The 21,293-nt window shown below is 39.5% G+C and overlaps 1 protein-coding gene across 4 annotated transcripts in view; it reads left to right on the top strand.

Annotated features, from left to right (window-relative positions):
• The window catches only part of ulk4 (unc-51 like kinase 4), a 390,892-nt gene that overhangs the window by 7,627 nt on the left and 361,972 nt on the right, over positions 1-21,293 (top strand). For all 4 annotated transcript variants that reach the window (XM_080201895.1, XM_080201896.1, XM_080201897.1 and 1 more), the window contains exons 5-12: positions 566-728; positions 2,183-2,284; positions 3,882-3,965; positions 5,577-5,652; positions 7,436-7,534; positions 16,019-16,107; positions 18,414-18,483; positions 19,982-20,075. In XM_080201895.1, coding sequence (XP_080058021.1) covers positions 566-728; positions 2,183-2,284; positions 3,882-3,965; positions 5,577-5,652; positions 7,436-7,534; positions 16,019-16,107; positions 18,414-18,483; positions 19,982-20,075 — 777 coding nt within the window. The remainder of the gene's footprint in view (positions 1-565; positions 729-2,182; positions 2,285-3,881; positions 3,966-5,576; positions 5,653-7,435; positions 7,535-16,018; positions 16,108-18,413; positions 18,484-19,981; positions 20,076-21,293) is intronic.

Genomic DNA, 21,293 nt, shown 5'->3' with positions numbered 1-21,293 from the left:
TTAAAGGCCTTCCTTAAAACCATTTCTTTCAGCATGTTTCCAGTCATCCCCCTCAATATCTTTTTTGACTCAACATTATTTTTCCCCTTTGTTATATACTTACTTAAGTGCTTGCATGATTGCTTTAAGAGCCAGTCACTTGATTTGATGGTGATGTCATTTGGGATGTTTCATTGGCTCCTGCTTAGTTTCTATTTCTGCTCTGAACTGGCAACAGCTCCTTCAATAAATCTGTTGTGCTTATTTGAATCTGTGTGTGCAGACTACATTTTTTTTCTTTTTGGATTACACCCTCAACCCCTAATATGGTTAAAACATTACACCCTTGTAACTCTAAATTGCTGTGAGACATGTTACAAAATTAAAGATGCTAGATATATAAGTTGCTGCAATTAATGGTAAAAGTTACAAATGCAAGATTAAGTAATGCAGGTCAGGTGGCACAAAAATGTAAACAGTATTATTTTGCAAATGATCTTTCTGAAGATTGTATGGTTGTGTTCAAAAGATATTTTCTACTTGCAGCATTGCTATCTTCTCATACTCTTATGCTATTCTTAAACAGATACTGCTGGATGGACCAGGCACACTGAAGTACAGTAACTTCAGTCTAGCCAAAGCAGAAGGAGAAAATCTGGATGAATTCTTTTCACTGATTGGTACAGAAGATGATGTAGGGGATAGCAACAATGGCACTCAAAGAAGAAAGTCTAAAATTCGATCCCGAGGTAACAATAACTCAGGAAGTACTCCTAAATAAGGTTCATGGATAATGCAAAATTTGAAATCACCTTAAACCTAGATATTGGAAATTCCACTATGTACCTGATCAAAGCTGAGGATAAAATCTAAATAGAACATGCAGGTTAGGTAGCATCTATGGAAAGGTCTTCACCAAAGTGTGAAAAAGGCAGGTTCAGTTGAGACATTCAAGAGGGCACTAGATACTTAATTGAATAGAAACAATGTGCAGGACGACAGGGAAAAAGCAAGGAAATGGCACTAAACCGTGATGCTCCTTTGGAGAGCTGGTGCAGACAACATGGGCCAATGGCCTCCTCCTGCACTGTAATAATTATATGATTCTTTGAAGTTTTGAAGTGTGCTTTCTGTCAGGATTGGGAACATGCCTAAGTTCCTTTTTGTCTCTCTTGACAATGAGACTCTCAGACCGATTTTAATGCCTCGAAAACATTTAAGCCAAGATCAGCATGGACAACATACCATCCGATCTAAGTGATTTAGTTTTGCACCAAGTAGTGACTTTACCAGCCAAGTCATTGACAAAACAACCTTTCGCAAGATATGTGAGCCAGAATTTTCCAGCTGTTCATGCTGATGGCATCTTCCGGTCCTGATGACAATGCAGCTGTGCTGTGGGATTCCCGGCAGCGAGGGGTTCCTTCAACAGTAAACCCCGTAGACAACAGTGGGACCACAGGGTCCAAACATTTGGTGGGTTGCACGGAAAATGCCACCAATGAACAGCTTCCTAAACTGTTGCAGGTAGAAACATTGTATACTGGTGCAGCCAAACATCTATAAAGTGATGTATTTTGTCATTGTCCTATCCTCAGTGAATATTTGCAAAATGTCAGATGAGCATCCCAGGATACAAGCCAAGCCTGCTTGATGCCCTATTTATGTTTGGTTGTGGGGCTTTGTGTTAATATTATGAATTTACTTCAGACTCTGTTTCAGAGAATCAGTGCAACCTCAATGGGCCAAATGTCCTGTAAGGGATTCTATAGTTCTATGGTAAGTCCCTCGTGGATTACAGATTGTGGGCTGACATTCAAGGGCAGTATTGTTGGAATGCAGCATTGTCAGAGGTACTTGTTAATAGTTAGGCTTTGACCCAAAACCATTGCCTTGTGCTCACAACTAAAAGTATTTTACATAAGTAGGACAAGTTTCTTAAGAACAAAAAGCTGTCTTGTGTGTATTAACAGTTATTTCCTAATTACAGTATATTTGGCACAAGGTTATACAGGGTTGACTGCCACTTTCTCCTGTCCATGCTAGAAGGTGGAAAATAACTCACTGAAATCATTTGAGTACAGACTAGATCTATTTAGTCAGATTCATGTTTTTTTAAATAATATTAGCAAGAAGGATGTATAATTGAATGCTGTTCAAGTTATTTTTGATATGTTTCATTTGACACGAACGTACTTTTTAGGTTCATCAACATACATGGCTCCAGAAATTCTAAAGGGTGAAGATTGTTCTCCAGTCAGTGATTTATGGTCTCTGGGCTGTGTACTGTATGAAATGTTTACAGGTTGGTTTTTGAACATGTTCACTTGAAATCTTTCTTTGTACTGCTACTGTATTGAAAAGTCACAAGTTTTATGCCGTCTGATGCTTTGCCAGTGTCAATTTTCCACTTTACATATCTGTTGCTTCACTTCATGTTTTTGTTTTTTTTCAAAACTGAGCCAAGAGACTGCTAGTAAACATGAACATGTCACTTTGAAAACTATGAAAACATAAGTGCTACTACTTAATGAAAAAGCTGAATTTCTGCTACTGCAAGTAATTGGGGTTTTTAAAATGATTTCTGACAAAACATGCATTGTACAAGTTATTTCTCTGCTAAGAGGGCAGGATTTTCCAGCCACGCCCATCCTAAGACCTTTGCATGGTCCGTGTCCCGCCCACTACGATTCCTGTGGCGGGCGGGACAGAAGAATTGCACCCATTATATCTACGGTTGTGACATTCCGCAAAAGTTGTGTCAGCTTTTGCACTAACCAAAATCTAGAACCCATCAATAAATGTTTAACGAGAAACATTTTTTCTATGTATCTGTGGGTCACTGGATGAATTAGGCTTGGGAACCCTGCATTTCTTTTGCCAACTGTGACAAACTTGATATTAGCTAATTTGACACAGACAGGGATGTTTGAATCAATAACCTACCTGGTGCACATGGCTCACTCTGTCACTGCTTTAAAGAGCTATCAGAGCATTACCTTACCTCTGTTTGATTAAAATATTTCTTGTTACGTCAAAGTCAATTTGATCAGCTTTCTTAGAATGTAAGGCTTTATTGGAGTTCAAGCGCACATTCTACACTCTCAGATTTTTGGTCAGTTAGAGAATCAAGGGGTCTGGCGAGCTGGTGGGAAAGTGGAACTGAGGCAGAAGATCAGCCGTAATTGTATTGAATGGCAGAGCATGCTCAAGGGACTGTATGGTCTGCTCACAAAGCTCCTATTTCTTATATTCATATAATTCAGTAAGGAGAATTGATCTTTTACCTTAGGGACCCAGGTCTAAATCCTGTTCAGATTGATGCAATGAAAAGCTTCTCTGGCTGTTGGTTCTAAGGGACCTAGGTGAAAAGAGTTAAAGCATGGTGTTAATATAAAACCTTACCTAATTCAACAATAACTGACAAGTTTACTCTAGAATGTCACAGAAAACCTGGTATGGAAAGTGGAGACATGTTATACTGGTATCCTAGGTGATGCTCTTATAAAGTTGGGGCTGAGGCACATTGGAGTTAATGGAGCTTTTCTCTGAATCTAGTGATACTACGCTGAGAAGTATTTGATGCTGTTCCTGAGTACCCGACGTGAAGAGTTTAATTCTCTAGCAGTAACGTTCTTCACCTTGCCGAGTACAAAAATTCAAAAAATAAAAACAATTGTGAATTATTAAAAGTAAATTCTGACAGCTGACTATCAAGGTTCCTAAATTAAATTCTTCTATAATTCAGCAGCACAGTTGAACAAGTTAATATTTGGAGCGATTAAGAAATTGATGAATTATTAGGGTGAAGTCCAAGCATTGGTGCTTGGAGTATGATGCCCAAGCATTGCGATGTTGTTTATAGAAGTTCATTACTCATGACTGCTATGCTTATTTGACAGGAAAACCACCATTTTTCTCAGAGAAGCTTTCTGAGCTGGTCGAGATGGTTTTGCATGATGATCCACCAACACCCAAGCCTCAAGGTTCATTCATTTTTCACAATAGTTTGGAAAGCATTCATGCCAATACTAGATTACTGTTATTGCCCTACTTCAGTCCCATTGCCACCATCTTATACTGATCAGCCATGCAAGATAAACGGTAAAGGGAACAACAAGTTATAGTGCATGGGAAGAGTGTGCTGATTAGTTGGTAGATGTGTTTAATCAGAATCCAATCAGCCTACATGTCAACCAAACAGCACACTCTTCTCATGCAGTATAACTTATTGTTCCTTTTACTGTTGGCTTATCTTGTGTAGCTGTCATGATGAGTGAAGGACAAAAATCTTTGATTGCGTGTCTCCTTTTTCTGCCATAAAAGCACTATGTAATTGCACTTTGTTATTCCGCTTCCTATTTTTCTTTCCAGCCGGTGTAAGTCATAGCTTGATTTGCTGCAAAGTACATAAGTACTCGGTAAAAGTCAGCAGAGTGGTACATTGTCCCTGCACCTGCATTGTAATGCAAGGCTGCAGTGGAAAGAAAACACGTGTTCTCATCCTCAGCACCAAGTTCTGTGTGCCATAAACTTCCACAAAGAGGGCGAGTTCACTTATTTTGGGGCTTGTATGAATGCCTGAAAACATTTTAATCCTTTCAGGCATTCACACAAGCCCCAAAATAAGATCCCTGGTGTGCCTAAAAAATAATGCCTTCCTTTGCTGCTCCTTCCACAGCAAGATTTCACAGGCCATTTTGCCCATGTTTCTGATTCCATCTATTATTTTGCAGAACAACTTGCCTTTCAGAGCAAGAGCACCTGATTTTAATGGTCAGTGTTGTCCGATTAAGTGCTGTAGTTAGTTTACAGTCCTAATTTCCTGCTCACGGTTTCCACATACAGAGCACCCAAATAAACTAAGAGTCCAGCTGTAGTTTGCAGAGTTTGGTGTGACTTGATTGGAATAATTGACAGCTTCTTGAATGTGCAGTTTTGGTCTCCTCATTTAAGGAAGGATGTAAATGCATTAGAGGTGGTTCGGAGGAAATTTACTGGGTTGATACTGGGAATGAATGAATTGTCTTACGATGAAAGAAGGGGTTTTCACTGCTGTTTAGAAGAGTGAGAGGGTGGCTTGAGTGAAGTATATAAGATCCTGAATGGTCTTGGCAAAGTGAATATGGAAATGATGTTTTCCTTTGTAGGTGAGTCCAGAAATAGGGAGCACTTTATTAAAATTAAGGGAGTTGCCCTATTAGGACAGAGATGAGTTTTTTTTCTCTCAGGCAGTTGTGTGGCTTAGGAACTCTGCCTCAGAAAATGGTCGAGGTGGGGCAGGTGTCATGAATATTTTAAAGGTGGAGATAGATAGGTTTTTGTTAGGCAAGGGAATCAAAGGTTAGTGGGGGTAGATGGGAATGTGGGATTCAAGACTTAAACAGATCAGCCATGGCCTTGTTCAATGATGGAGCAGGTTAGCGGGCCAAATGGCCTGCTTCTGTTCCTATTTTGTATATTTATATTCTTCAGCTTTAATTGTGTGATTTGTTTAGTTTTAAGCGCAGCATACTTCAGTATCTACTTTGTGATTATAACTCATTAATTTCTAGACAGTTTGCTAAGAAGTTCAAAACATTTTTATTCTCTGTCAGAATCTACTGGGCAAAAGCCTTCCATTGAATTTCTTCGTTTGATTGAAGACTTACTTCAGAAAGACCCTTCAAAAAGGTAATGGAGTTGAGACATGACATCTTCATTCACAACAGGAGGTAAAAGAAATGGGTTTTCTGTGAAGTAATATCAGGACATGAAGGCAACAGATGATTATAGAATGTTGATTGGTGGGTTTCTTTAATATTTTACTATTAGATTATCATTTTGTTAGAAAACTTTGCATAATTTACTTCTCTATTTATAGATTGATTTTAATTTGCTTTCACATCTGTTCACAAATCAGCAAATTTGCTACTGCACATTCGTCAGAACTTTTCAGTCCTTCTGCAGCGGGTTTTCCCATAGCAGAGGTGGCTACCATTGGCCACCAGTGGGGATCTTCTGGACCTGCCAAAGTCAATGGCAATTTGAATGGCTTGCTCATTTCACCGCTGGAAAACATATGGCAAGGGTCAACTTTGGCTGTACCGAAAATTCCGTCAACAGGAATGGCAGGAAAATCCTGCCTGTTCTGTCCCTTCATCCAAATCACAAATATAGATTGTAAATAGTGGAAGCCCCAGTATTGAATGCTTGGTTACAGTTTGCCTACCTGAAAATGATTAATTTATCCCAACTCTTTGATATTAGTTAGCCAATCCCTTAGCCATGCTAATATTATAATTGCAGTAGCTGAATGTGAGGATATGTCAATTGCAGATCTTGCTGAGGAGGTTGGTTAGGTTATCTAACATGATTCTGCAAGTCAAGCAAAGGTCGATTCCAGTGACAATATGAAATATTTGGTGTTTTCCAGTGTGTGACGGCGCCCAGACAAGTAATGGTGCCCCTGAGAATGGTACAACCCCAGACCATAATCATCAATTAGGATTTTTGTAATGCAGATTAAATACTGCTGCAACAGAGACATGAATCGCCTCAAACACATTGATTTTTCCAAGTAATAACCAATTTAGAAACAATGTGCACCTATGTTTTTGAAGATTAAATCTGATCTATTCTGATAGAATCCTGTCTACATCAATGGGGACAAAGTAGAAAGGGTCGAAAGCTTCAAGTTTTTAGGTATTCAGATCACCAGCAATCTGTCCTGGTTCCCCTATGCCGACACTGTAGTTAAGAAAGCCCACCAACACCTCTACTTTCTCAGAAGACCAAGGAAATTTGGCACGTCAGCTATGACTCTCAGCAACTTTTACAGATGCACCATAGAAAGCATTCTTCCTGTTGTAACATAGCTTGGTATGGCTCCTGCTCTGCCCAAGACTGCACGAAACTACAAAAGATCGTAAATGTAGCCCAATCCATTATGCAAACCAGCCTCCCATCCACTGACTCTGTCTACACTTGCTGCTGCCTTGACAAAGCAGCCAGCACAATTAAGGACCCCACACACCCTGGGCATTCTCTCTTCCATCTTCTTCCGCTGGGAAAAAGATACAAAAGTCTAAGTTTGTGTACCAACTGACTCAAGAACAGCTTCTTCCCTGCTACTGTCAGACTTTTGAATGGACTTACCTTGCATTAAGTTGATCTTTCTCTACAGCCTAGCTATGACTGTAACACCACATTCTGCACCCACTCATTTTCCTTGTCTATGAATGGTATGCTTTGTCTATATAGCACGTAAGAAACAATACTTTTCATTGTATGCTAATACATTTGACAATAATAAATCAAAGAATCATAAAGACATAAAATCCCTATAGCTTTTAGAAATAACTTATTAGATCTGAAAAGAAACAACTTATTAGATCTGGTTTATGCGTATGAGAAATACATAAACTTATCACTTGTATTGGCCCATGAAGTAAAGGTTTTTCTTCTCACATCATAGGCTGAATTGGAGAGGCCTACTGCAGCATCCTTTCTGGAGAGGAGCCTTTGCTGGATGTGAAAAATCTTTCAATGATGGAGACAATAGTAGCAGCTTGAGGTCAGTAGCAAAAGGAGGTTGATGGTTTAGCATTATGAGTTGTTTCCCAGAACACCACCTTTGGAAGTTTATGTAGTTATTTTCTGACACTTGCTGTTAACACTTCCTAAAAAAAAAGTTCTTGCTGCTTTTTAAATTCATGGCCCAACATTCTCATTATGAATTCAAATTAATTAGCAGTTCCATAACACTCGGTTGATTTTTGAAGTCAGCATGCAAAGGCTCAACATAGCAAAACCAATCATTAGCACTTGCTGGAATTGCTGTTGCTTGAGTGGGCATAATTGTTTCTTCAAAAGGAACTTTTCAAATGCAAATAAAAATATAAAACAAAACTTACTCCAACTTACAAATCAAAGAAAGGATTTGGTAAAAAAAAACTATATCACTCCAAACTTGGAACCTTGCCCTGGGCCAATCCAAGTTCCCCACAATTCCTAACAGGTTCTTATTTATAGTGAATCACTGGTCAGCTGATCATCACATCATTCTGTAATTGGTTCCATAGTTTACTGGGTCAGCTGAGTTTTACAGTTTGTTACCATTGGTCACATTACATCCAATACAAAGTTGTCACCAGTTGCGTTCTAACAGTAATTGCCTCAGAAGCCAAACTTCAAGCGTGACAATGCAGCTGATATTGAACTGTCTCAACTGGGGAAGAATACTCAATCTGAAATGTTTTGCTAATTGTATGACTTGGATATGCATATGCCCTATAACAAAGTGCAAATTTATTATAATGACATTCCTATGTTGGGTGGCGGGAATCAAGGCCCATAATTGACAGGAGGAAGAGACAATTACATCCTGCATTTGCACCACTGGGGCTTCTTGTAATATTTTCCAGTTGCGCAACCAAACTCGCCCATCCTGAATGGTGGCGATATATCCCAGCCATAGGAAAAATGTCAAAGATTGAAAGCATGGAGTTGGAGAGACAAACAGAAAAAGAAGTTGATGATTATGACAAGTACTTACCTAAGATGGTTACTATTGCAGCCATGATACTGCCTATATCTCCAAGCTACAAAACACATTCCCAAGCTCTGTGGCTGGGACTTTGGCTACTCCCTCTCTGACTGGATCCTGAACTCCCTAACCCACAGACCGCAATCAGTAAGGATAGGCAACAATATGTCCTCCATGATCATCCTCAACACCAGAGCCCCACAAGACTGTGTCCTCAGCCCTTACTATACTCCTTATAAACCTATGATCGTGTGGCCAAATTCCCCTCCAACTTGATTTTCAAGATTGCTGATGACACACTGTAGTGGATTGGATCTCAAACAATGATGAGACAGATACAGGAAAGAGATAGAAAATCTGGTGAACTGGTGCTACGACAATAATCTCTCCCTCAATGTCAGCAAAACAAAGGAGATAGTCATCGGCTTCGAGGAGCGCAGTGGAGGACATACCCCTATCTACATCAATGGGATGAAGTAGATATGGTTGAGAGTTTCAAGTTTTTAGGTGCCCAGATCACCAACAAGCTGTCCTGGTCCCTCCATGCCAACACTATATTAAGAAAGCCCACCAATGCCTCTACCTTCTTAGAAGACTAAGGAAATTTGGTATGTCCACTACGACTCTCACCAACTTTTACGGATGCACCATAGAAAGCATTCTTTTTGGTTGTATCACAGCTTGGTATGGCTCCTGCTCTGCCCAAAGTCGCAAGAAATTCCAAAGCATCATGAACGAAACCAAAACCATCACAGCCTCCCATCCATTAACACTCTACACTTCCTGCTACCTCGGAAAAGAAGCCAGCATAACCAAGGACCCCACGCACCCTGGATAGACTCTATTCCACCAGGAAAAAGATACAAAAGCCTGAGAATGCATACCAGCTGACTCAACAGCTTCTTCCCTGCTGCCATCAGATTTTTGCATGGACCTACCTTGCATTAAGTTGATCTTTCTCTACACCCTGGCTATGACTGTAGCACCGTATTCTGCAGCTCCTTCCCTTTTCTGTGTGCAGTGTGCTTGTCTGTATAGTGTGCAAGAAACAATACTTTTCACTGTATAGCAATACATGTGATAATAAATCAAATACGGTAGTCTCACAGAATTCAGTCCAACCATCCCCACTCATCTATTGACTTGCATATCTGCCTGCCAAAGAGTCACCACTGTCTCTGTTGCATGGTCACTGCTTGTTCACTGTATGACTTAGTTTCACCCAGGTTGCATGCAACAGTGTCTGGAAGATCTAATCACCATTTCAGTCAACTCCTCCTCAATCCAGGAGGGTTGGTAAACACTCTGCAGCTCATCACATTATGCCATTGGCTCAAAAGAATTCTGTGTTCTTACTAAATTGCTTTTGTCATGCATTTTATAGTTGCTAGGATTATGTTATCATAGGCAGTTCTGCCTAGAGAACAATTGGGCTTTTCTTGCTGCTATAATGTAATATAAAGACTTCATCATTGATAAAACCCTTTGCAACATTATTGGTCTAGGAAGACAGCTCTGAAAAAAGTACTTAATGACTTTTCTGCATTTGGGGACTTTTAAATTCAAATTGTCTGTGCAGACACACATACATGATTTCACAATGCAGTAACTTGCACCCCATCTTAAAGCATTAACCCAAATCTCATGTTTTGCTTTAATTTTGTATTTTTGAACTCTAAATATAACTTGAACTTTTCTTCGAATTCTACCTGTTCTAACTTAAAGAATGGGAAAGCGATTGGATTTCGTATTTATGGTAGCCTTGATTTTCTCGCCTTTGTCCTCCATAAATGAGGTACTGTAAAACACTTGAGAACTTTTTATCAAAGGTGTGGTTATAAATCTTAAGTTTTTAGTACATTGTATATTGCAAATGAAATCTAACATAAAAGTATTTGCTAAGATTTTTCCAGATTGATTTTCTTTATATTCTCAGAGGTGAGTCTGTCAGTATCAAAAATGAAATAAACTCAGCAATGCTTGAATATGTGGACCAAACTTTACTGGAAGAGTCATAACGAGTTCACTGTCATGACATTATTAATGGGTAAAATGCCCAGAAATTTATGATGAGATGTGGCATGAGTTATGAGTTGGCACAAATTGCTGCATGCTTTGTGGTGCTCTGCCAGAAGCCCACAAATGCAATTTCACCTTTGACCTCCACATGAATGTCAAGAAATTGATGGATTTGTACCATAAATGTGAACTAAAAGCGCTGCCGAAATTTTGTGTTGCTGCTTCAAGACATAAGAACCCTGATAATGGTGCAACTTATGGTTCCGAAATGCCACTCCGGCGAATGGAGGCCTAGAAAAGGAACAATTGAAACCATTAAGTCTCACTCCTTACCAGAGGCTTTTAAAAAAAAAGCCATTACTTTTCCTTTCTGTCTCTTGTTTTCTCTTGATCCAACCTTGCCTTTGCTCTGTTTCTGGATCATTTGACTCTAACCCATCTCGTTTTTCCTTTGCCGTTCTCTAGCCTTCTGTGTCATTTTTTAAGGACATAGATTAATGAGCCTCTTATTCCCCAAAATACCCAGATGCCCCATTGACCTCACTGTGCTGATACCCGTTTTTAAGTTTTTGCAATGCAAAAATAATTGGAGGTGAAAAGTGAGGAAGAGTGTGTAACTCTCAGCTTCTGCTGCTATGTGCTGTGATTGCAGCAAATTCTGGGCTCCGTGTTAACTTAAATCTGCTTGCTCAAAGAAATTGGGCTGATCAGTCAGAGGGTTTAATTCATCCTTTGTATGCTGGAGTTCATACATTTCAGGCCTAGACAAATTTGTTGCTGAGCCAACTGGCAAATAGCAGAGAACAATGGATTCAAGGAAGTGTGTATGAATGGCTTTCTTTCTGAAGCTTTATCAATTAATTACCATTCTGCCCATGACAGGCTTATGACTCCTGGAATAATGTCTAGACCATAACATTTTTTGTATTATTGACAGCAATTCCTGAATAATCTCCTTATTCTTTGATTAGCAGTTGTCAATGATTATGCCACATAAACAGTCACTTAAGAAGCAACCTTTTATGTGCAGAAACTGATAATGCTTTCTTGGCATTTAATATGACACAACAATCTGAGTGTCTTAGTTTATGATCTGAATAATCTTCTGTCTGTATGTTATATCATCTTTAATACTGGCCCAGACCTTCCGAGAAGTGGCAGTCACCGCTCTGACCATCATATTTTTTGTGCCGCAACACAGCTCTACATTCCTGGTTGGGTCTTCCAAGCCCAACTTATCCAGAAATGTGGAGGATGGAATCCTTCCGAGAATGCCATCGCACAGAGAAGTATTGGAGGGAAAGGTTGGGTACATTCCCTTTTTGTGAAATCATCTGCCGTAAGGTGATTTTAAATGTTCAGTGTGAATGTTAGTGAATGACTGAATGATAAGATGGCTGAAGTAAGTGGTAAGCTGGCAGATGAATGAGTGGCTGGTGGGTTGGGCACTGAGTGAGGAGTTGAGTAGTGGGGGTAGTTGGAATTGGGGGTTAGTGTGGTCTGATCCACTTGGATCAGGTGGAGGGATTAGCGGGGTAGTTAGGTAGTTGGGGGTTAACGTGGTTGGATGGTTAGTTGGGTCGAGGAACTCTGGGGGTGGGGAGGACGGATGATCAGGGGGTCAAATGGGGAGTCAGGGGTTGCATTGGGTGGTGGTCAGTGTGAGTGATTGGACAATCAGTTCTGTAGTTCCCTGAAAGTTAGATTAGGATTTTTCTGTCCAATGTTATCTGAATAACTATTCAGGTAAGTTCTTCAGAACTGCCCAATGCCTCCACCTTTAACTCCGAATCAAAGACATCTCCTGAGAGGTCCTGAGGAGCAGGAGAATTATCCATCAGAAGTTCAAACTTCCCAGGATGTTCCTGCAGAGGTCAGCACATTGGGACTTGTGTGGGGTCCTGAATTACATCTTGGGTTGTACATTCAGTCTCTGACGATCCAGGGATTGGAAGATCTGGACTAATACGTTGGTGAGTTAAATAATTGACCTCATCACAATCCACAGACTCCCTCTGAAGTTCATAAATGTGAACACAGCAGGTGTAAACAGTATTAGGCTGTGTTGTGGAGGCATTGTTGCAACTATCTTCCACTTTGCGGGCTCTTTGTATAGAATGTCAATGCTTCTGTTGCACTTTGGCACTTTGGTTTTGGGGTTCTGAAAAATCATTGACATTAGCCTTTTTATTTTAATCTTGACACTATTCAATATGGTGAGCAGTTTTGCAAGGCATTAGAATGGGGAACAACTGCTTCCAGCTGATAGTACAAAAGTGGGTTGTATTTTTGCTTCTTCAAGGATAACATTGGTGCTGAATTTTGAGAAATGTCTTGCTAAACTATGGTGATAATGGTTTCCTGGATTCACTGTATCTTTACAGTACACTGTATCTTCCCCCATGCCTAGAACCATTATTCTTTGTATTGTATTTTCTCAGATCTTGATTGAACCATCGTTTCCATTCTAAAAAAAACTCATCTCTTAACATGGTCTGGTGCTGACTTCTTGTTTAAAGTATTCAGATCAGAAAGTTGAAATTCCTTTTGGACTGCATGTAAATACTATAGAAACAAGCACATAATAAGACAATCTTGGTAATTAATGGCAAATTCCATTTTTTTTTTTAACCAGTGTGCTGTCCTCAGCTGTTTCCTTTATATTACTTTTGAGTACTACTTGTATGTTCAAATCCAGAATTCTGTCAGAAGTTCTGGTAAAACATCTTTCTCATAAAGGTAGATTTTAAGCTGAAATGATTTACCACAAGTCATTTCTGATCTTAAAAAGATGTAATCACGATGAGGTTCATAAATTTAAATAAAGTGAATTGGAACAAATGTAAAACAGTTTTATGTTGTTTTAACCTTGTAGATGTGCCTTTTAATTCAGGCATCACCAGTAAGGAGTCTTAAATAAGAAACTAGCAGGTCATAATCCTGTTCTGAGCTTGACTTGAGTCAAATGTTGCAATGTTTTCCAATTCTCTAAAATTTATGAATGAAGCCAAAATACTTTCAAATAAATATAGATTATGTAATTTATTTAGTTACTTGTAGGACAGCCATATAATCAAATCCAGGAAGCCTTGTAACTGTTACGGGAATTTTGGAGTTGTAACTGCTTGAGTACCAGTTTGAAATCTCAAAGAGATATGGTTCAGAGTAATGCAGCTTTCATGGGGATGAAAACAATGAGAAAAGAAACACTGTACATAAAAGTTATCAGTAGCCAGATAGCTGGATTCCTAAATTCATTTATATATAGTGCACACAACATTTAAAACCCTATAAGTTATGTCAGCTAGCAACCCAAGGTTGAGAACTCAGAACCCATTTTTGCCAAATTGAATTCGAGAAAGCTGGGGCTGGCAACAGAAATGACTGTAAAAGCCTTCGTAAAAATCCATCTCATTCACAAATGTTATTTATCCCCATGCTACATGGTTGATTTCAATAATTTTTAGCATGACCAACAGCTGTTGCGCTTATAATTCTGGTTTTATAAAGGACAATGTTTCAGGTCACACAATGTACTCTGGATAGGGAACTTCAACTACTGTCACCACGATATTACTATTGGACAGTAAGGTCACAGAATGGAGCCCTGGCTCAATAGATCAGTAACAAATACTTAAGTTTGGAAAATCACTAGTATTTAGTATTTGTTACATGATGACTGAGCTGGTTATTCTCACTGGGGGTTTCACGTAACTCCCTACACCGTTCCAAAAAAATCTTTAACCACCACAAACCAGCGTTTAATGTTGAGAAGCCCTCGCAGATAACATCCACATGCACTGTGACAACTATCATGACTTGGACGTTTACACCACTCTTTCATTGTTGCTTGATCAAAATCTTGGAACTTTCTACCTTACAACATTCTGAGAGCAATTTGAGTTTGTGGACTGCTGTAATTCAAGAAGCTGATTCATCCCCACTTTGGGGATGAATCAGCTGGCCAATAAAGATTGGCATTACCAGTGATGCCCATATGTGAATGAACTAAAAACAAATCATAGACATAGTAATTTTGGGATTGAAATGCATGCAAATTCTGTAGTTAAGGATGAAGTAAACTGATCCTATGAGTAAAATAAAGACGGAGGAAAACAGCTGAACAACAGTGGATACATGTTCCAAGCCAACTCACTGAATTGTGACCTAAATTCTATATTACTTTCAGTTATTTAAGTCCAACAACAGCCTACTATGAAGCTGTTAGTGGGGGAATAATGTTTCCATTTATCATCAACTATTTCTGAACTTCATGCAATATCATGTGTCAAGTTATTAGGAAAGTGCTGAAAGCTGAGTTCTTTATATTTTTTCTTTACACCATTTTGGTACTTTAAATATCAGTAGATTTATGTCATTGTGCATGCTAACCTGTCAACTATTTTGAACTGGAACTAAAGCCAATTTGGAAGATATTTAATGCAATTGTTAAATTTGCTTCCTGTATTGCAAGTATAGAACATAGAACACTACAGCACAAACAGGCCCTTCGGCCCACAAGTTGCGCCGATCACACAACACCTACCAATCTATAGACCTATCTATAACCCCCAATCCCATTAAATCCCATATACTCATCCAGAAGTTTTTTAAAAGACCCCAGCGAGTTCGCCTCCACCACCACTGATGGCAGCCGATTCCATTCACTCACCACCCTCTGAGTGAAAAACTTACCCCTAACATCACTTCTGTACTTGCCTCCCTGCACCTTAAACCTGTGTCCTCTTGTAGCAACCATTTCAACCCGGGGAAATAGCCTCTGAGAATTCACGCTATCTATTCCTCACAACGTTTTATAAACTTCTATCAGGTCGCCTCTCAACCTACGCCTCTCCAGGGAAAAGAGTCCCAGCTCCCTCAACCTAACTTCATAAGGCATGCCTCCCAGCCCAGGCAACATCCTTGTAAATCTCCTCTGTACCCTTTCAATAGCTTCTACGTCCTTCCTATAGTGAGGCAACCAGAACTGCGCACAGTACTCCAAATGAGGCCTGACAAGGGTCTTATAAAGTATATCAAACACAACACTTTAAAAGCTATTTGAAAGCTACCTCAATAGTGTTTTTGTCTTATAAAGGGTCTTATAAAGTATATCAAACACAACACTTTAAAGGCTATTTGAAAGCTACCTCAATAGTGTTTTTGTTTCCCCATCATTAGATGGAGCAGAGGTAGCCTATTTGCCAAAACAGCCCTACAGTTGTCAATGCAATTTAGTTTTTAGATGATTGCTTTTGGTAATGGAGAACGAGAATCAATGTTCTTTAATGGCATTGCCTTGTGTTCTGTATCTCTGATTGTTAACATCAGAGATCATGTTGAAAGATTGGTGTTCACACGTATGCACATGTATAATACGTGGCAGAATTCTGCATGCATTTTTACAATTCTGACTCTAGAAATGACAATCATTTCACAATTCTTGAATCTAATTTTTGGTGATAATGAAATTCATTTGCCACTTGTCGCTAGTGAGCTGCAACAGACTGGAGGACGTGAAAGCTTGAAGGCATCAAATCCTCAGATGGACAGCAACCAGCAACAGAAATCCTACAAATTAGGTAAAACAACATTTTTCATTGTGGGGAAAACTCCTTCTTTTACATTTACTTTGGAGGAAGAAGCATGATAGGTAATAAATGCGTTTGAACGAACTAAATAAAGAACGGGGGAAAGCAAACATGATTTCAAGTTTTTAAAGCAATCATATTTGACTAGTTGGTTCACATAGGCTTGTTGAGTTGGAGTGGGTTGCAAATAAACTATCTATAAATAAATAAATAACAAAAGGGCAAGGAGCATCTGCAGTAGTTTTGCATTGATATGCAGTAAAACCATTTGGTTAGAGATCAATTGTTTTCTTATTGAAGAGAGTCATTACCCTTTGGAGCAGATGAGTTGAACATGTGGTGGATAAGGATTTGCTACTGACATTTCAAAAGGGAATTTGATGAATTTCTTGGTAAAGAGCATGTTTTCAGTTATGGAACTTATGAAAGTTGAGTTTTGTTAACTTGCAACAGAAAGCCACAATTCATTTGTTTGTCTAGTTTTCCCTCAATGTGCTGGAGTATTTTGGGCATGCACAGGTCTTTTGAAATTTTTCGTTAATCATCCCAATTATTTACAATCCCAAACGTCTCTCAGTGTTGTTTGTGGTATCTCACAGGGGCATCATTGTGACATCAGGTTGTTGCTCTGTTGAACAGCATGTTTTTTCAGGATGTGTGTGTGACAGACTGTGTTTATAGCAAGTAAAAATATAAACAAATAATATATTAGGAGAACAAAGCACTTGTGTGTTTGTTATTTTATACATTAATGTATGCACAAAAAATATAACCAGTAATGTTTGTTCATTGGTTTCATGTATGTATATTGATAACGCTTTGATAAAAGAAATCTTGGCTCATGGTTGATTACACTTGCATTTATATAGCACCTTTAGCATTGTAACATGCTCCAAAGTTTTAAAGTTTTTTTTATTTATGCCACAAGTAGGCTTGCATTAACACTGCAATGAAGTTACTGTGAAAATCCCCTACTTGCTACACTCCAGCACCTTTTCAGGTACACTGAGGGAGAATTTAGCATGGCCAGTGTACCTAACCAGCATGTCTTTCAGACTGTGGGAGGAAACCAGAACTCCCAAAGGAAACCCACACAGACACAGGGAGAATGTGCAGACTCCATACAGACAGTGACTCAAGCTGGGAATCAAACCCAGATCCTTGGTGCGGTGTGCCACTATCAGGAGTGTTATCAAACAAATATTGACACTGAGCCACAGGGAATATTGGGGCAGACAGCAAGAGTAGATTTTTTTGAAGAGAGTCACATGAGAAAAGAGAGCTGGGGAGGGGTAGGCTGGGAATTCCAGTCAATTGGGCGCAGACAGCTTTTAAAAATTATTTTCATAGAATGTGGACACCGTTGCCTAGGCCGGCCTTTATTTATCCTTCCTATTTACCCTGACGAAGGTGGAAATGAGCTACCTTTTTGAGCCACTGCAGTCCATTTGGTATGGGCACACACTGTACTATTAGAAAAGGAGTTCCAGGATTTTGCAAGCTTAAGAAATGCCCACCAATGGTAGAGCAAGAATACACAAGAGGCCATTTTTAGAGAAGAGACCATGGAAGGTTGTAAAGCAAAGGCTGGGTGAGGTCCTGGATAGTTTTGCAAACCAATATTAGAATTTGAAAATCGATGCATTATTTAATTGGGGGCTAAGGCAGGTCACGAGATAATGTGTGTAAAGGTGCATGTTTGAGATGTGGAACAGCAGAATTTTGCATGAGCTCAAGTTAATGGATGGGCCAAGCTGGGAGACCTTTGGAATAAGCAAGTGTACAGGTAACAGAAATTGGTTGAGGGTTTGCGCAGCATGTGAGTCGAATTTAGGTCTGATTCAGGCGATTTTATGGAGATGGAAATAGGCAGCCTTGCTGACAGCGAGGATATGGAGTTGGAAGTTCAACTTGGTCAAAAAGAAGGGTAAGGTTGTGAATAGTCCAGCTCAGCGTCAGCCACTGTCTTAGGGAATGGCATTTGTTGTGGGTACTAAAGACAATGGTTTTGGTCTTCCCAGTATTTAATTATCAGTTGTACTGTCTGAGAATGATTTCACTTAGTTCTATTCCTCAGTTCTATCTCACAGAAGAATAATATGGGTAACCTTCCTGCCAGAATGTTGTCAAACTATTCCAGATTTATTCTTCTCACTGAATTGCACAAGAATTATATTCTGTAGTTCAGTCTAATTAATTTAGCTAATTTCTGAAAAATCTTCAGTTTTATATGACTGCAGCATCCTTATTATATGTACATTTTTAATGTAAATTGACATTGACTTCTTATTTTGCAGAAAGTCCTGCTGACTTACAGCCAAAGCGTGCATTGGACATCAATTCCAAGGAGTCCATCTTCTTACTTAGGTATGTATGTCTGTCTCTTGTTTTATTGAATCATTTCTCTCATTAAAGTTTGCAAGTCTGGCTGAGTTTCAGCTGTACTGAAAGATTTCTGTTTGGCCGAACATCAACCTGCCTTTTGACGTGTAGAGCTATCATAGAATTTTTGCAGCACAGAAGCAGGTGACTCAGCCTGTTGTGTCTATGCTGGCTTTCCGAATAATCAGTTCACCTTCTCCCCATAACCCTACACATTCTTCCTTTTCAGGCAATAATCCAATTCCCACATAAATGTTTTAATTGAGTCTGCTTTCACCACACTAGCGGACAGTGCGTTCCAGATCTTAATCACTCACTATGCCAAAGAGTTTCTTCTCATGTCTCCATTGTGTGAACATTTTGGGCTGATTCTCCATGTTAAAGGTACTATATAAATGGTGAAAGGGGCAAATCCTGAATTTTATTAAATTATATTTCTGTTGTCCTCCCTAACAGCTTCATTTAAAGTGGTTTACATTGGGCATGTGCATTTTACACTATGAATTCTGCAGTATGTACAATATAGTTGGAATGGTTTATTTCTGTGTAAATTCAACATTTTAAAATATTGCCCAATTCACATTGCTGGATAAGTAACTTGCTAGGGGAAAGGGACTGAATTACGCAGAGTAAAGTGTATATTGTTTCTAGTTAGATTGGTTCTCTTTTCACTTAATGCAAGTATTCGTAGAATTGTGAGTTGCTGTGACATATTATAAAATCATAGAATCCCTACAGTGCAGAAGAGGGCCATTTGGCCCATCGAGTTTGCACCGACCACGACCCGCCTAAGCCCTATCCCCATAACCCCATGCATTTATCCTAGCTAGTGCCCCTGACACTAAAGGGCAATTTAACATGGCCAATTAACCTAACTCGCCCATCTTTGGAGTGTGGGAGGAAATCGGAGCACCCAGAGGAAACCCATGCAGACATGGGGAGAATGTACAAACTCCACACAGACAATGACCGAAGCCGGGAATTGAACCCAGGACCCTGGTGCGGTGAGGCAGCAGTGCTAAACACTGTCACAGTGCCGCCCTATATTGGTGCCAAAAGAGAAGAATTTGTGCTGTGCTTTTATTTTAAATTAAAATCTTTTTGATGCATTAGCCACATTGTATAATTTTTTTGTATCTTCCTACCCTTAACACCCAAATCCTTCACCAATAGAAGGGGCACAAAATTCTAAGCCATTGCTTAAAGAGGTTTGAATTAATTTTACTTTAATTGTTACCCTATGACAAACCGCCTCTTTGAGTTTCTTTGTTTGGTTGAGATCAGAGCCTTGTGTGGTGAGCTGAATAGAAGCCCATAGTCCATAGAGCCTACGCTGTAACAATGCACTTGCCAGCATACCACGTACTGTGCTTTGTTTCTGACCAGTTTATTTTTTTTAAAAGCTATTCTTCCATTTGAGATTATTTTGAGAATTTTTGAAAGGAAAAAAAATTCAGCTCATTCTTCCTTTTATTTGAAACAGCTCTTATCCAACACCAAGAACTAGCTTGAATGTACGCCAGAGCGACAGTATAATTCAGAGTGCTCCACAGAAAGACTCTCCAATTTCACCACAGGTATATTAAATTGTGGAATATCCTTGCTAATGTTTAAGTTTATAATTTCATCTGACCAGAATTGTTTGTTTCCGTTTTCAGAATGAACTTTGTTTTTAACGGACAGAGGAGATTGATATTTGCTGGGTTTGGGATTGTTAACAGAGAGAGAGACCCTTTAAAAGACACTCATTTAAAAACATTTTCATAGGAGCACAGTGGTTAGCACCGTTGCTTCACAGCGCCAGAACCCAGGTTCAATTCTGACCTTGGGTGACTGTCTGTATGGGGCTTGCACGTTCTTTCCATATCTACCTGGGTTTCTTCCCACAGTCCAAACATGTACAGGTTAGGTGGATTGGCCATGGTAAATTGCTTCTTAGTGTCCTAAGATGTGTAGGTTGGGGGATTAGTGAGGTAAATGCTTTGGTTTTTGGGGATAGGACCTGGATGGGATGCTCTGTCAGAGAGTTGGTGCAGTCTTGATGGGCTGAATGGCTGCCTCCTTCACTGTAGGGTTTCTATGATTCATCAACTGTAATGAACAATGCAAATTTCGATGTGAAGCAGCAGCGGGAGAGAGGAGCACGGACAAACAGTGAATAGTGGTCAGTCTGTAGATTGAGAAAATGAGGTTACTGCCCTTTAATTTATTGGTCCTTTATTGTAAGAAATATCTTTTAGAAGCTGAACAAAGGACTTTGCTTACGCATGGGCTGTAGGAGTATCAAACGTGGTTGATCTGCAGGTTGTGAAACCTTCAAGTAATAAAAAACATTGCTGCTGCATGACTTCCCCCCCTCGCTCTTCTGAAGAGATGTATGGAAACCAACCTAGCCATTCTTTATCCATAAACTTATTTATTTCTATTTAGATTTTTTTCCATCTCATTTTTCCATTAATTTCCTTTCTCCCATCCTCACAGCTGTAAAGGTTACATCTCTGAGAGGTTATTGTTGATGTGACTGTGGGCAATGACAGCCCATTCAACAGCTGGGGGCATTTATAACCAAATCTGATAATATCCTCAGCCTGATCCAGAAACGCTCATTGCCGGTTGGGATGGGAGGAGATGTGCACCATAGTGATGGGCAGTAGATACCAAACACGATGTGGGAGCACCACTGGGACATAGTAAGCCATGATTTTGCCTTTCTTTGCCCCAGCTGTGGTCCCACATCTTCCACAGCCAGCTGACTTAACACAAACTGGAAAGCAGAAAGATATTAGTGGCTGTAA

Source organism: Carcharhinus amblyrhynchos, chromosome 2, assembly GCF_965287045.1.
Source record: "Carcharhinus amblyrhynchos chromosome 2, sCarAmb.v2.hapA, whole genome shotgun sequence".
Taxonomy (NCBI): domain Eukaryota; kingdom Metazoa; phylum Chordata; class Chondrichthyes; order Carcharhiniformes; family Carcharhinidae; genus Carcharhinus; species Carcharhinus amblyrhynchos.
This window is presented reverse-complemented; position numbering and strand designations above follow the sequence as displayed.